Raw genomic sequence first — 16,953 nt, 5'->3', positions numbered from 1 at the left:
AAAAATGTCCATGTACGTTTATTTCTTTATAGTTACCCACAATTATCTTTGGCTATTGACTAGAAATCTTGAAGCTATATTATAAAGTATACTATAAAAGTATATTGCACTGTAGCACTGTGGTCCTATTCATCAATTTGCTTGAGCGGGCACTAGTAACGTCTCCGTTGTGAGACTTGTTGTTACTGTTTTTGGCATATCCAATATGCCACGGGTAGCTTGCCAGGCTCTTCTGTGAGGGCGGGATCCTCTCGGTAAGCTTGCCAGGCTCTCTGAGAGAAACAGAGGAATTGAACCCGGGTCAGCCATGTTCAAGGCAAACGCCCTACCTGCTGTGCTATCGCTCCAGTCCTTAAATTATATTATAAAAATATATTATAGAAGTATATAAGAAAAAACTTGGTTCTATTAAAAAATAATTTTAGAGCTAATTATGAGGAAGTTCTACTTAGAACAGAGAGTCAGTTCTAAGTTCAAATATCTGACAGTTTTAGTACGGTATTTTGGGCCAAGCTAAATGCACAGTGCGGACAAAGTACATTAAATTAATAAAAGTCCCTTTGAAGAGAGTATCTTTGTACTGCACAGTAGAAACTGCAGTTCTAGAGTTGCCCTCTAGCTACTGAAGGCGACTGAACACTTCAACTATGGTTAGCCCAAATGAAGGTGTGCTGTGAGTATGAAATACACGCTGACTTTAAAGACAATATACAACAGCTAAAAGTACTTGATTAAAATTGTTTTAGTCATCACACATGGAAATCTTTTGGGAATACCTTAAGTTAAAAATATTTTACTCATATAATTGTACCCGTTTGTTCTGGCCGATTTTTGACATGGCTACTAAAAATTAAAAATGACAAACATTAATTCACATTTGTGTGACATCAGAGTTCCCCTGCATCTAGAGACAACCTACTATTCACACACCAGATGATTCTCACCGGCTGCCTTAAGAGTGCTCCTTAAATCAGAATGCTCTTTAAGTCCTTAAGAGGGACAACAGTGAGGTTGTTCGAATGTGGAAAACAAGAGATTCATCTTTGTAACATACAAAGGAGAGTATGATAATGTGGATATTGAGTGTCCACAAAGCCCAGTGCACTCTCAAAAGAGACACAAAGGAAATATTTACATGCCTAGAGTCACCAATTCAAACAAAAGGGGTTAGTCAACTTCAGTCATTTGAGTATGAATAAGTGATGCATGACAAAAAGCACTCTGGATTATTTACATGTAATGTGTATTTTAATTTTCCTATTTTTTTTAAAAAAATGCCCCACCCTTGTAATTAAATCATACTCCATAGTGGCCTCTAGATACTCCTGTTTCTTTAGAAAAGATGAAGCATAGAATTTTTTTTTTTTTTTTTTTGCTTTTTAGGTCACACCCGGCGATGCACAGGGGTTACTCCTGGCTTTGCACTCAGGAATTACTCCTGGCGGTGCTCAGGGGACCATATGGGATGCTGGGAATCGAACCTGGGTTGGCCACGTGCAAGGCAAACGCCCTACCCGCTGTGCTATCGCTCCAGCCCCTGAAGCATAGAATTTTATATTTCGGCTTTTTCTAGAAAGCTCTCCCGTCTATCTGTTTAAATTCTGCTTTCAATGAAAACGTCCGGCACATTACCAAGCATCCCTAACAGCACTGAACTGTCTGTGCTCTGTTTGAAACTTAGTATATTCTCTTATGTACTTTTTATGGACTCCTTGTCTTAATACTGCCAAGTAAATGATGTCATATGCATAAAACACACTGAATAATAAAGATACTAATAAAATAATAAAAACAATAAAGGTGCACAAATCCGAAGTACGTAAGTTACTGGATTTTCAAAGTGAAATGCTGTGTGGCCGGTACCCAGAGCAGGCCGCAAAACATTCCAACACAACAAGCTCCTCCTGTGTCTCCTTCCCGCCCCTACTAAGGACTCCATCCTAGGCACTTGATTTCAATCACTTTCCAAGATTTGATTCTGAGACCTCACCACCCAGGCCTAATATCAGGGGCTGGAGCGATAGGTACAGTGGGCAGGCATTTGCCTTGCACGCGGCCAACCCGGGTTTGATTCCCAGCATCCCATAAGGTCCTGAGCACCACCAGGAGTAATTCCTGAGTGCAGAGTCAGGAGTAACCTGTGAGCATCACTGGGTGTGACTCAAAAGGCCAAAAAAACCCACAAACCAACAAAACATCAAATACGGTGAGGGAATGTCTTTATTACAATGCTAAGACTCCCAGGCTTCTATCTCAGCTTGAACCTCTCCCTAAAAGATGCACGGTACCTCCATCACCGTGCACAACACACATAGGCACATGCATGCGCCCACTAACATCTAACATCTCTCCCACTAACACATCCGCTATATTCTTTTTTGTTGTCTGTTTCTTAATGTGTGTGTGTCTGGGTGGCGGCTGCTCAGGGGCTACTCCCGGTTCTGTGGTCATTCTTGACTCCAGACAGCACTGGGGGACACACCCGTGCAGGGAGTGGAACCACGGTCAGCCACCTGGTCCCAAGCAAGGCATGGACCTGCCCACCTGGACTACCTCGGTGGCCCGATGGGGTGATATTTAATAAACATCTCGACAGCTATGCCTGAAAACAAACACTGTTCCTACCCCCCACGCCTAACTGAACGGCAATCTCCTTCCTTGCTCTCCTTGTTCAGGCCCCAACCTGGGAACCCCTTTTAATTTCCTTCTCCCCCTTCCACAGTACTAGCACTATCCTCAAAACAGACCCTGAACTTCCTCTCTTAGTCGTCACCCTACCCCAGTCTGCCATCACACATCTCTGGGGGATGCTTCAAGAACCTGCCACCCCTGGGGCTGGAGTGATATGATAGCACAGCGGGGAGGGCGTTTGCCTTGCATGCGGCCGACCCGGGTTCGAATCCCAGCATCCCATATGGTCCCCTGAGCACCGCCAGGGGTAATTCCTGAGTGCATGAGCCAGGTATGACCCCTGTGCATTGCCGGGTGTGACCCAAAGAGAAAAAAAAAAAAAAAAAGAACCTGCCACCCCTGTCTACTGTTGTCCAACAAACGTTACTCTCGACACCGTCAGAGTCAGTATGAACTTTCTAAAAGTGTTTTAGAAGATTCCCATCTAATACAGAGTTAAAATCTAAAGCCTTTGCAACAGTCTATGCAAGCTACTTAGCCCTTGGACTTCACTCGTTATCTCAGGTCCCACGTCACTCTCACTGATGCCGCTGTCATTCATAAGGTCTCTGCAGTCTTTCATCTGTCTGGAAAGCATCTTCTCAAAATGCTCTTATGGTTTCCACTCTCTTTCAGAACTACACAGCTTTTCTGTGAGGCCAGGGCTAAGAAGGTCAATTAAACCACAATTTTAGATTCTCACTTTTCTCCCTTTGTAACACTATCATGTGAAATACTACTCTTGAAATTACTGACTCTCTTCTTTCATTCATCTGAGCTGCTGGACCATAATCACCAGGAACAGAACCTAGACTATAACAGGTACCTCAAGCATTTTCCCCCCTTGAGATTCCCTTTATCATTTCACAAATTTACAGCATAAAATATTGGAGTAAATACAAAAACTTTACTTCCAGAAAATCCAAAAGAAAGAAATACTTTAACTTATAAATAGATTTGGGTTGCTATCATACATAAACATTAATACACAAGACCAAAATAGATGAACTAACAGTAACCAAAGAGAAAAATCAGAAAGATTTCAAAACTATTAGGAGGATAACCACATGGAGAAATAAATCTAGTTAAAAGATGTAAAACCTCTGTACTGAAAACTACAAAACATTATTAAAAGAGACAATTTTGAGTGAACAAATTAGATACATAGGGCCAGACTCACTATGGTAAAGGCTTTAGTTCTTGATTAGTGTATAGCAGTCTTCTGAAAGTGGGTGGGATCATCTCTGGGGGCCACAGGAATGTGTGTGTGTGTGTGTGTGTGTGGTGTGACAGGAACCAGAGGTACAATTGAGGAGGTGCTTTTTTGTTTTGCTTTGGGCCACAGGAATGGGTGTGTGCGTGTGCGTGTGCGTGTGTATGTGTGTGTGTGACAGGAACCAAGGGTACAATTGAGGTGCTTTTTTGTTTTGCTTTGGGCCACAGGAATGGGTGTGTGTGTGTGTGTGTGTGTGTGTGTGTGTGTGTGTGTGTGTGTGTGTTTGTGACAGGAACCAAGGGTACAACTGAGGAGGTGCTTTTCTGTTTTGCTTTGGTTTTTGTGCCACACCTGGTGGCACTCAGGGGTTACTTATGCCTCTGCCCTTAGGAATCACTCTTGATGGCTCTTGGGGGACCATAGAGCCTAGAATCAAAAGTGAATGAATAGTTGGCATACAAGGCAAATGCCTTACCTGCTATACAATCACTTCGGTGCCATTTGGGGGTGATTTTTGTATGTTCATTTAAAAAAGGTGGATTTCCAAGGGGAGAAATGTTTTTTTTTTCTTCTCTGAAAGGGTATGGCAGACAAAATAAATCTGGGAATCTCTGGTATCTCGATACAAATCTCATAATATAATTATAACATAATCTCAATACAAAGGGCCAAGAATAATTAAAAAAAATAAAACCGCTGAGCAACAACAACAACAAAGCTAGAGTATTTGATTTATTAGGCATCAAGACAAACTACAAAGTATCAGTAAAACCATGTGGGACTGGTAAAGGAGGAAAAAAATGGACATAAACCAGATTGAGACTTTTAAGGTCACCTGAATTTTGATACTGGAATAGTGCAAATGCAAAGGAGAATAGTCTTTCTCATAAAAACCTAATTGAGGGCCTGGAGCAATAGCACAGTGGGTAGGGCATTTGCCTTGCATGCTACTGACCCAGGTTCAATTCCCAGCATCCCATATGGTCTCTCAAGCACCACCAGGATTATCCCTTGAGCATCGCAGGGTGTGACTCAAAAAGAAAAACAAAGAAAAAAAAAAACTGCACCTAACTGTTTAACGAACTAATCCTATATGGGGGGAATGGAAAAAAAGTGTTTCGACTCTGACCTTACACCCTGGACAATTCCAGACAATTTACAGATCTAAGTGTGAGGTTCAATAATCAAGCTTTTATTTTATTTAAAAATTTAAAAATTTTATTTACAGTTATTATATTTTGTTTTGTGGCCACATCTGACAGTGCTCAGGGGACCATGGCGGGGATTGAACCTGGGTCATCCACGTGCAAGGGATCTACCCGCTGTCCTATTTATTGCTCCAGTTCTAATAAATTTCTTTCAGAAGAAAATACAGGACTAACCTTTTTATATGTTCTAAGCATGAAAAGAAAAATTTAGAAACTGGGTCATATTATAACCAAACTTTTGTTTATGAAATAAACCAGTAAGGAAGTGGAAGGGCAAATCAGAGTGAGACATTACAACCCCCTAATACAGGTCCTAAAAAGTACTTATTCCCAAAATTCAAAGACTACTAAGTGGAAAAGACTTAGCAAAGGAAAAGTGAACCAAGAAAGGTCTTGAACAGACACTCTTCCCAAGAGAATATGGACAAAAGTCTTCCGTTTCATTCCTGCTGCTGTCACACACACGACACAAGTCCCAGATGGCTCTGCTGTGGTCTGTGAGCCCCAGTGCCAAGAGCACTACACCCGGAGTACAGCCCGAGCACCACAGCTAAAGAGTGCAAGCCCGATGAGTGCATGTACAAGCACTGCAATTAGGCGTGCGGGCCCCAGCCAGCCAACCCAAAGTTGGAAACCCCATAGTCCAGTGAGTGGCCCACTGGTCACTGCAACAAAAACAGCAAAGGGGAGGGATTAATGAACTAAGAAGGATCTTTTTGGGAAAAGATCTTAAATTTATAAAATTTATTTTCTTTATTTATCTGACACCCCCCCCCCCAAAAAAAGGGTCTGAGTTTCTAAAGATGCCTTTTCTATTCACAACAGCACCCTACCCAATGGATTAGTAGAAGGCCAAAACACAAAACAACAACAATAAAACCACATGCTAGGAAGATGGAGAGTGACTGGAGCCCCTGCACACTGCTTAGAGCTGGCACTTCACCCATTAAGGCGCACTGCTCATCAGGAATCTCTAAGGCAGGGTGAGAGTGTATAATAATCTTATCCCCTTGTAGACGCCAAATAGAAATGCACATTTATACTTTCTGAGTGACGAAAACGAAATGCTTCACAACATAGTTATGTAGCCCCAAACTGGAATTTATCCAAGGGTTCTTCAATAGTACAACAGGCAGGCAAATTGTGGTCTAGTCATGTGAAGGAATACTATCAGCTATAAAAAAAAAATCAGTTGCCTTGGAGCTGGAGCGACAGCACAGCAGGTAGGGCATTTGCCTTGCATGCGGCTGACCCGGGTTCAACTCCCATCATCCCATATGGTCCCCCAGGACCGCCAGGAGTAATTCCTGAGTGCTATGAGCCAGGAGTAGCACTGTGCATCACTGGGTGTGACCCAAAAAGCAAAACAAACAAACAAACAAACAAATAATTTTCCTACAATTATATTCCAGATCAAGGATAAATCTTGGAAACATAATGTTCCATAAAAGATACAACCACTAAAAGAGTCTAGGCTTATAGGCTGCATAATTTCATCTAAAAAAACAAAAACAGGCAAAATTAATCTCAAATTATCTACCAGGTATTAACTGGTAGATGGCGTGAGGGTGGACTTTGAGGATGGCAGTAATGCTGTGTTTCGTCATCCATGTGTCAGTTTCTGAGGTGTCAATTTACAGAACAGAATTTAGAGGTGTAAAGTCATTTGGATTTTATGTCCAAGAAATTTTAAGTAAAGGCTAATAATAATCAGTTTAACACCAACTTAGAATATGTGGCAGTCAATCTTTTCCTACCGGTGCAGGGCAGAAGTCTATACTTACAGTAAATTTAGCTCTTTCTTCCATCACTTCGTAACCCAGTATCGTCGGTGTTGAAGGTCTGTTTTCCCAGTTCACTGGTTCAGGATTTTGCTCTTCGTTTTCTTTTGGTCTAGCAGAATACTCAATGGAAGAATTTGTACCTGTGAACTTAGTCCTAATGAGGGGGCTGCTAGAGGCGGATGCTGTGGCATCCATTGGGTAAGGGACACTTGTCTGTCTAAAATTCGAGTCCTCCAGCTGGCCTTTGGAAGAGGCTGAGCTGGTTGAGATGCTCCCAAAAGAAGAACTTCTTTGGTTTCTGTTGGCTGTAAAGCTGGACGCAGAGTTGCCCAGAGGCATGGGGACGGGGACATAGGGCGTTGCCATCTTCCCCCGCTGCACAGCAGCCCCGCACACTGGTGGCACGAACGCTCAGAGAAGAACTTGTATGCAATCCATTCTTTTCTTCATGGGACTTCACTATCTAAGAACGAGAACACACTGAAGATTAGTCCTGCATACGGAGCAGAAATCAAAAGAAAACAAAACGTTCAAACCCATTTACTTCGGTGGAGGGATTGGAGAGTTTGGCCCACACCAGGAGGTGCTCAGCGCTTACTCCTGGTCCTGAGCTCAGGGATCGTCCTGGCAGTGCTCAGAGGACTCCATGTGGTGCCAGGGATCCATCCAGGGTCCGCTGTGTACAAGGCAAGCACCTTAACCTCTGTACAGTCTCTCAGGGACTCCCCCCAACACACATACACTAGTTTATTATTTGCAGTGAAACATGATCTAAACGTTAATTACAAAACACCATTTCCAAGAACTCTTACTTGTAAGGTACAGACAGCAGAACTAACTTACCTCCCTCCCTCTCTTTCTTAAACCCAGGGCCTCGCAGAGGCAAGGCAAGTGCTCTACTGCTAAATGACATCCCAGTCCTCACACTTATTCTCTTAACTCTCATCCCATACGTTATTCTTCCCCTGTTAATTTCCTCCTGATGGATTTCTGCAACATTCATCTTAACCGGATTTCGTCCATACGAAAGAGTGGCATCTCCCTGAAGCATCAGTGCCGGCATATGATCTTGACTAGACTACACACTGTAAAAGGAAGTCACAGGGGAAGGTGCCAATCTATTCACACTGCCTTTACGAGTCAATTAGTGAAACTCCAGAATGATCCAGAACAACAGTGACTGCTCTACTAAATTACTAAGGCAAGGGTCAAGGATTTTTCCGAAACAAGAAAAAAAAAAACGGGTAAAATTCGATAAAAACCCATGAATGTCTCTTTCTGACGAGAAGTAATGCAAAGTTTAAACATTATTCAGTTTTCCTGATCATTAACTCTGCCCCCCCCCAAAAAAAAACCGAAAGACAACAAAAACCAAAACCCTGAGAACTTAAATCTTTGGAATTCACACTTAATCATCTCCAACCTTCAAGGACTAGTTGGCTTAGAGTTTGAATCATTTCAGAGTGCAAAGGAAGGGTTTTGCCAGCAAGGAGCCAAATGACCAATCCCCAACTGCACATCGACCGAGATGCCTTCACGCTGAACTGCAAATCCAGCCCAGCGGAGGCCGCTCTGGGGCCGGGGGCGGCGGGCCCTGCGTGGGCACCTCTTGCAGGGCAGCTGGCCCGCGACCAGGAGCCAGCACGTGGCCCTGGGCATCCACCCCCGGCCCCCCGAACCCAAGCTCCCCCGGGCAGCAGACAAGCCCCGGTCTGACACCTCCAGCCTCTCAAGGTCGCGGGGATCGCCCAGCCCGTGGCCGCTGTCCCCACGCCAGGTCACCCCGGGGGCAGGCGGGGGACCCCCAGCTCCCTGCGTGCAGAGACGACGGTGGGGGACGCCCCCAACACTCCGGGGCGTTGTCCCGCCCCCCCCGTCCCCCCCCCCCCGTCCTGATGCTCCCTGGCGGGCTCCGTCCCACCCTGAAGCACCTGGGGCAGGTGAAGGGGGCCCCCAGGTGGTGCAGGTGAAGGGGGGCCCGGGATGCCCCCTGCGGCGCCGCAGGACCCTCCGGACGCCGGGTCTGGGGGGTCCCAAAGCGCGGGGGCCCCCCAGTAGGGCGGGGCCGGCCGTGCAGCCGGCGGGTCCCGAGACCCCCGCGGCGCCCACCCGCGCCCCGCCCGCCCAAGGAGAAGCAGGTGTCACGGCCCCAGGGACCACCCCCAACCCCCGGCCCCCGCCGCAGCCCACCCGGCGACTCGGGGACAGCACGTTTCCCGGCGACCGCACCGCGCGCGCGAGCCCGCGTCCCCGTACCTGCCCCGTCTCCAGTCTCGGCACCGGGAGGCGCCCCCGGAAACCTCGGCCCCCGCCCCCCGAAACGGGAACTCCCCGCCCCGACTCGCCCCAGCCCGGGAAGCCGGGGCCCGGTCCCCGCGCGCTCGGAGGAGGGGCCAGGCCCACCGCCGCGCCGGAAATGACGTCAAGACCACGCCCACCGGGAGGCGGGCTGAGGGGGCGGGGATTCCCGGGCAGCCCATTTCTAGTAATAATCTGACTTTATCTGCCCCAGTTCCATCGCTGTGTTAAGTTTGGGTAAATGAAGGCCTCTGGTGACTGGTTTTCCCCACAGGCCATCAGGAGAGCACACTTTTAGGGAGTCCCTCCCGCCCACCCACGGCCGGGCGCTGCTTTGCATCATGGGATTTGTAGTCCGTACCAACCTCGATGCGTTGGGTTAGGGTGTAGGTTGCTCGCCAGAATTAGCAGCGCTGCAAGGGTTTGCACAATCGATTCTTAGAGAAAGAACCGTGAGTGACCTGCTCCTAAAGTAACCAGAGGAGTGAGACCACCGATTGGCATCCCACCGTATTCCAAAGAACCCGTAACTTATGCAATTTCCTAAATCCAAGATAGGATTTTTCAGTTTTTGAATTTATGATGGCACAAGGAAGATACGTCTTCATGACTGCTACTGTTCTTTAGGGATGTTAGACTAATATTTGCTAAGGAAAAATTTGAAGGCGTGTAGAAATCCTACTGAACATATATATCAAATCCCTTTTCAAAAACCACTGTCAGTCCGCTTAGAACTCGAGGCCGCGGCGCTGTAAGCTTCTGCTTTGGAGCTAAGACTCCTGGATAAATCAGGGTCCTTAAGACTAGTGAATAAAGCAGAGTCCTCTGCTTGAAATCGCACAATCCAGTGAATCCTTGGTTCTCATACCAGTAAGCTTTTAACCCACCCTCATGCCCTTTCCAGAGCACTTCTGTACTCTGGTGTGAACTAAATATCTGTTGTCTTTCTAGGCACTTCTCTAGGGCTTAACCCTGGCCCTGCACTCAGGAATTACTCCCCGTGAGAGTCTGGGAACTATATGAGGTGCTGGGGATGGAACCTTGGGCGACTGCATGCAGCGTATGTGCCCTGCCCACTGTACTATCTATCCAGCCCCATAATATCTTTTGTAGCTTCCAACAAAGTCTTGACTGGTACTAAGTAGTCAATTAAGATTTGATACCTGAGAAGTCTTCACGGATTTTTGTGTATGAGGAAGGCTTGCATTGGGTCGTTAAGAGTTAGACAAATAAAGGAGTGAGCTTGGACACACAAGGTAAAGTAAATAAAGAGGGAAACTTGAGAAAGACATAATGGAGTGTGGGAGGATGGGGCGGTGAGAACAAGCTGAGTGACTGAAGGGAGTGTTAGGTAAAGCTGGAAATAGAGAAATGAGCCCTTATTCATTTCTCAATCCCATCTGAAGTGTTATCCCATCACTAGTACCTTCCTGATTTCCATAGGTTGATTCAAGGAAACCCCCTTCTCTGTCATCTCATTATATTTCGTACCTAAATGGAGGCCATAGTCACATTGGCTTGTAGGTTTTTATTTCTGTGTTCAGGCTGAGAGCCCTTCTATTAGAAATCTCTGTTCTGACAGTACTTTATCTAGTACCCAAGTTAGACAGGTAGTTATATAGAGTTCCTGTAATTACGATTTCTTTTTTACACCTGATTCACTTAATCCAATTTCCTCTCAGATCCTTATATGCTTTTGACTCCTAGTTTTTGAGAATAAAATCCAAATGATTGGAGTTGGTGTACTAGTTCCTTTATGAGCTGACCTTTGTTAACTCGATAGTCCTAGTTCCTTTGATTAAACAGACAGCTATTTATTGAGTGCCTATCCTATACAATGAATCTTAAAGTCCAGCCATTTCTATTCGTTCCCATCTTGAGTTCTCTCATTCCACCTACCTCTCTAGTCTTTGTTCTTGCTTTTGCATGGAATTCTTCTTTTCTCATCCTATGTTTGAGGCTTATTTTTAAGAGACTTCCTCTCCAACAGTCTACGTCCTGATGTCTTCACCATCATTTTTATAAACTTTTAAAAAATAGATTCAATGGCATCAGATCTGTTGCCCAACATACTTACCTCCCTGATTAATATATGTGCTTTTGAAATAGAGATTTCTTTTTCACAGGCTGGCAGTACTTCTGGGATAAAGTGAGACTAAATGGAATGAATCAATGAATTAAGATTTTCTTTATTCTTTTTTGGGTCAAATTGGAAAATCACTGGAACATTATACATATCCAGTGGACTTTAGTTTTAAAGAAAGGTGAATTGGAAGTTCAGTCCATAAAAAAGTGAAGCAACTGTGATTAAAGTAAAAGGATTTCTCTTTTTATTCCCAGTGATGTTTATAGTACTGAGTTAGTTAGGTGATTGCTGAAGTTCATTTGGAAGTTAATTTATGAATTTATATTGGTTCTTAGTAACTTAAAATAGAGAATCAGATATCACAGACTAATTAGCAGTGTTAAGATCTGTCAGAGGCATGGGTAGAAAGAAAAGAAAGTGAACCCCCAGAGATAGTACAAGGGGTCAAAGCACTTATCTTGCATCCTTCCAACCCAGTTTGAATGTCTGGCATCACATCTGGTCCCCCGAGCACTGCCAGGAGTCATTTATGATCTCAGAGCCACATGAGCACTGCTGGATCTACCTCCCCTCCAGCCCCAAATCAAAAAGGTGAAAATGAAAATAAAAGCAAAGCAAAAAGTCAAACACCTGAAATTAAATAGACCACTCAATCAGATATTCCCATACACCTAGGTCTTTGTCTAAATTCAATTTTAAAGATGTTTTACTTTCTATTATATACATAGGGAAGAAATTCTGTTTTCTGATGTTCCCGTGCTAAGTTTTAGCATTGCAGTATATAAGAGATCCTTTTCTTAGAGTTCACCTTCTAGGTGAATGTTGTGGGCACACATAATAAATGTAATAAGAAATATATTTAAAATTTAGCTAAATTTATCACTGTCATCACTGTCATCCCATTGCTCATCGATTTGCTCAAGTGGGCACTAGTAACGTCTCCATTGTGAGACTTGTTACTGTTTTTGGCATATTGACTACACCGCAGGTAGCTTGCCAGGCTTTGCCATGCAGGCAGGATACTCTTGGTAGCTTGCCGGACTCTCTGGGAGAAACAGAGGAATCGAACCCAGGTTGGCCTCGTGCAAGGCAAACACCCTACCTGCAGTGCTACATCTATATTCTTTGAAATAATAAAACAATAACATGATCAAGAGGGTGTCTCTCAAGAATGTTTTTTGATCACTGAAAATTGTTTTAAAGGAAACAAATTTGTAAAACTCTGGTGTCCTAGCATTCCAGGAAAGCTGCCTCCATGTTCTCTGGTGGTAAGGGAAATTGGTTAACAAAAGTGTCCCTCATCCTTCTCCCAAGAGCTCTGATTGCAGGAAATATAATGCCAGAAATTTTTATAATTGCGACATATACTTTGCATGTTTCTGAATTTTTGCATTTGACTGTGAATGCTCGAATCTGGTTAGTTTCAATCTCCCCTTCACTGCAAGAAATTCTACTCAATTGTAAATTTCCCCCTTTCCTGCATATCCCTGGAATCCCTAAGAGGTTGTCCATGCTCAGGGGAGTCCATTCTGGCCGCTGTTCCCTGCCACTCCGGCAGGCCCAGTGCTATTACTGCTTTTGCTGCGGGCCGAGTCACGAGTCACTGCTTGCCTTGACATTAGCAGAAATCAGACACTCGTTTATTTCCGGGGTCAAACTCTGACACTCCAAATGCAAAGCAGAGGATCTTCTAGTAATAAACACTGCTTACCTCTGCTGCCCTGGAGACTCTCATTTGGTGCTGTCCTGGGCTCTCCTTCGAAATGGGGAACATTCACTTTGCTTAAGCACTGTTGTCCCATTGTTCATCAATTTGCCCTAGTGGGCACCAGTAACGTCTTCATTGTGAGACTTGCTATTGTTTTTGGCATATCGAATACGCCATGGGGAGCTTGCCAGGCTCTACCGTGCGAAACCCTAAAATAGTATAGAATTTGATGAGCGCACCCTTTCAGTGTGGTTCATGCAGCCCCCTTTTCCTCAGGCTAAACATCAAACAGGAGTGACTAAGTTGGCAGCTGGGAAGCGGATGCATGAGTAGGATCTTCATGTGTGAGAGGTAAGTCGTGGCGAGAGGTAAGAGGCTAGGGTCCAGCACATGTCCATCCTCTGCTCATCACTGACCCCTTTCCCAAGCTTGCCGTGGTGGAGGCCCAAGTGTAGGGACTAATGCTAGTAGTAGAACTTGTCTCACAAGCCTCATTTTGGATTTCAGTGTTATAGTCTGTTGCTGGCTATGGTGTTCCCACCCTTCCCTTCCCACAGATTCTACGAGCTACAAAATGTTTATTCTTGAATTGGACCCAAACACTTTTTTTTTTTTTGGGTTTGGAAAATGTATTGGCATAAAAAAATTACCTGAGTGGTAAATTGAAACACTGGTGGTGGGGGGGGGGGGGGTGCAGGGGGAGGATGGGGGCGGGGATAAGTGTAGCCTCAAGATATCCTATCTTATTTTGTTTGTTTATTTTGTTTTTTGGGCCACACCTGGCTGTGTTTAGGGCGTCTTCATGATTCTGTACTCAGGGATCACTCCTGGAGATATTGGGGTGGGTGGAATCATGTGGGGTGTTGTGGCTTGAACTCAGGTTTAGCAGCCACACACACACAAGGCAAATGCCCTAGTCTGCCGTACTATTGTCCTCTCCCCTTAATTTTATTTTTAAAATACAATCTTCTAAACTTTCACAATACAACATATGCTAGTTCTGACAGAGTATATGTTTACTTGTTTACTTTTGTGGGGAAAAAGCTTCTGTTTGAATATTCCTAGCCAGAGTCCTGAGATTCATATTGATTTGGCTAGATCACATGCTGAACATACATGCCGGAGACTGTGGGCAAGGGAGAAAAATCCATCTGCTGGTCAGAATCAATGGCAGCTGGGGCTGGAGCGATAGCACAGCGGGTAGGGCGTTTGCCTTGCACGCGACCGACCCGGTTCGATTCCCAGCATCCCATATGGTCCCCTGAGCACCACCAGGGGTAATTCCTGAGTGCATGAGCCAGGAGTAACCCCTGTGCATCGCTGGGTGTGACCCCAAAAACAATAAATAAATAAATAAATAAATAAATAAATAAATAAAAATAAAAAGAATCAATGGCAGCTCACCCAGGACATGAGAATTCTTTGGTTCAGCTTTACCACAGTGCACTGGGAATGAGCCATATATTTGAAGAAAAAGCTGGATGCTGGTAGGAACGGAGAATGGGCCGTGGATGCCGCAAAACAGGCAGTAATGTTCCCTAGTAGGTGAATGAATGCCATAACAAGATGAATTCAATGATGGGGATATATGAGAATCCTAGATCGGAGTCAGGAACTTGCACGCATCCCGCTTAGTAGATGAAGATGAATAGCTTTCAGAGAACGGCAGACGTGACTTGGAAGAACTCTCTCTCGGTAAAGATGAGCTTATACATTTAGTGAGATCTGTCTTCATTTGTGGAAAAACAGGCTAGTGGGTGTCTGTAACAGGTTGAGTGACTGTATCTCCCTCTAGTGATAAGGAGCTTTGTCCTGATGGCATTACTCTAGCTGCAGAAATGGTGAAGTGACGCTAATCCCAGTTTTATTTCTCTGAAAGTGAAGAGATATACTGTGTGAAACATAAAAAGGAAGGAATACACCACTTAGGATTCCTTCCAAATGCTGGCAACGTATTTCTACCTGATTGCCCTTATCAGCACTTAAAACCATTTCTTTATTGTCTCCTCTTCACCTTGACATTATTTCCCAGCTCTATTTGGCTGATTTTTCACATCACCTAAAGCATGAAGCCAGGCATTTTCTTTGGTTTCCCTTTCTAAAGTCTTTTTTTAGCCACGAAACAACAGTTTATTGTGTGTGAGTTGTTTAAAATCATTATTTCTTCATTTTATACGAAGTTAAAGGTAAGTGTTCCGCTTAACACATGGAACTTGAAGACCATTCCTGAAATATGCTTAACCAGGAGAGCGTTTCATTGCTATGATCTGGTAATCCTTCGTCAGGCGCCCTGGTCAGCATCACATTTCTTGCCAGCAGCTACTAAATGTCCAAGAAGCTTTTCATCTTGGGCTACTATAATTTGGGTTAGAATTTCTGTGGGTAGCACCGGAAAATGTACTGGCCCTTTCAGGGAAATCTCATAGAAAGCTTCAGTGATGATCAGTGATGATCTTCGTAAATGATTTTGGCTGGGATTTTCTTGGCCATGGGCTTCCTGAGGATCATGTTGCTGTCTGCTGGAAGATCTGAACCTCAGTGGTCCCATCTGCCATTCCTGCCTCCTTCTCGTGCCTCTCTCTGTCCTCCAGTTCTTTATCTCTTGTACAAAGTGGTCTGCCAGTTGTGTTATGAATATTTCTCAAGGCTGTTTTTTTCCCCCGTTATCACCACAACTATTAGCATCTTTCTTTAGACCCTCATATATGTAACCTTGGGTTAATAGTGTTAGCCCCAGATCTTTATCTTTAACATTCTCTACTTTTTGCTACTAGAGTGAACATGCCGTAGCACGAACATCCAGGCATTGTAATTCAGTTGTTCAGTAACCTAAGCTCTTATCATTTCACTGATAAGGTGAAAAGTGAAAATTCTAGCTTTGTAGCCAGTATGCAAGTACCTTTATGCATTCACTCTTACTGCCACTATAGTTTAATCATTTCTAATTTATTTTCTTCCTCTTTTGTCAGTGGCAAAGGGGCATTGCAGCCTCACTAATGGTGCTCAGTTCTTTTTCCTCTCTTTTTAGTCCTTATTATGGGTAAATCCCTGTCATAAATGTGAAATGCCTCTTTTCCCTGGTTCCTGCTTTTTCTTTCCTCTCTTTTAAAAGAGACCATTCATAAAGCTTGCATTTTAAATATTTCATGTGGTTCCTCATAACCTCCCCACTTTTAGTTGGCATTTCTTCTTCTATGCCCTTGTTTGTTCTTTCTGTAGCTATTGGCCTTTAACACACTGTATTGAAATTGTTCTCATTCTTGTCTTCCCATTCATTCAGTCATGCCACGTTTCTAAAGTACCTTTTTATGGAAGAAGCATAGCTCCAAACTGTTGGTCATTTAGAAATACTGTATACTTACTGACTTTAGCCAACAGTTTAGAAGAAACACATATTTAAAGCAATAAATACAAAAGTGTTCTAGAGTGCTAGGGTGGATCTTTTCACAAAGATCAACATAAAGATGGAGATTTTACTTGTAGTTAGAGGTTAAATGCCAGATTATTTACTAGTCACTTTACATATGCTATTTCATTTATGCTTTTCATCAACAGAAGATTTATTAAATATTTATGTATTTATGGTTGATACAATCTGAACCCAGAGTTTGATTACATGTCAATCAAAATAGAGTTAGCAATTACCCTCATGACATTTATGGTATAACTGGGAGCATATAGGATAAAGAAATAATTGCAATTCAGGACAATAAGCGCAATTGTTGGGTAAAATCGAGAGTGTTCTTGAGAAGAGGATACTACTCAGGCGTCTGGAGGGATAGTCAATAATGATCTCTTGGAAGAAATAATATCTAAGCTCAAACATGAAGAGTGAGTAGAACTTAGGCAGGTGGAGAAAATAGGATTTATAAATGGCAACTGAGAGGCTCTCCAGAAAGGACAACTCAATCAAGAGTTTGATTTGATAGAATCAAGAGTATTGGGGCAAAACAAATATATGGATATACCCTTGAACTTTAGGT

General features: G+C 43.8%; 1 protein-coding gene across 1 annotated transcript in view; it reads right to left on the bottom strand.

Moving 5' to 3' along the window:
- The window catches only part of SNX16 (sorting nexin 16), a 35,763-nt gene extending 26,494 nt beyond the window's left edge, over nt 1-9,269 (bottom strand). Inside the window, exons 1-2 of the mRNA XM_055128457.1 lie at nt 9,135-9,269; nt 6,879-7,341 (exon numbers count right to left, since the gene is read on the bottom strand). Of these exons, the coding sequence (XP_054984432.1) occupies nt 6,879-7,244 (366 nt within the window). The 5' untranslated portion in view covers nt 7,245-7,341; nt 9,135-9,269. The remainder of the gene's footprint in view (nt 1-6,878; nt 7,342-9,134) is intronic.
- Between the last annotated feature and the right edge of the window lie 7,684 nt (nt 9,270-16,953).

This window comes from Sorex araneus, chromosome 2 (assembly GCF_027595985.1).
Source record: "Sorex araneus isolate mSorAra2 chromosome 2, mSorAra2.pri, whole genome shotgun sequence".
Taxonomy (NCBI): Eukaryota; Metazoa; Chordata; class Mammalia; order Eulipotyphla; family Soricidae; genus Sorex; species Sorex araneus.
The sequence above is the reverse complement of the archived record's forward strand: the minus strand, read 5'-3'. Positions and strand labels throughout refer to the sequence as shown.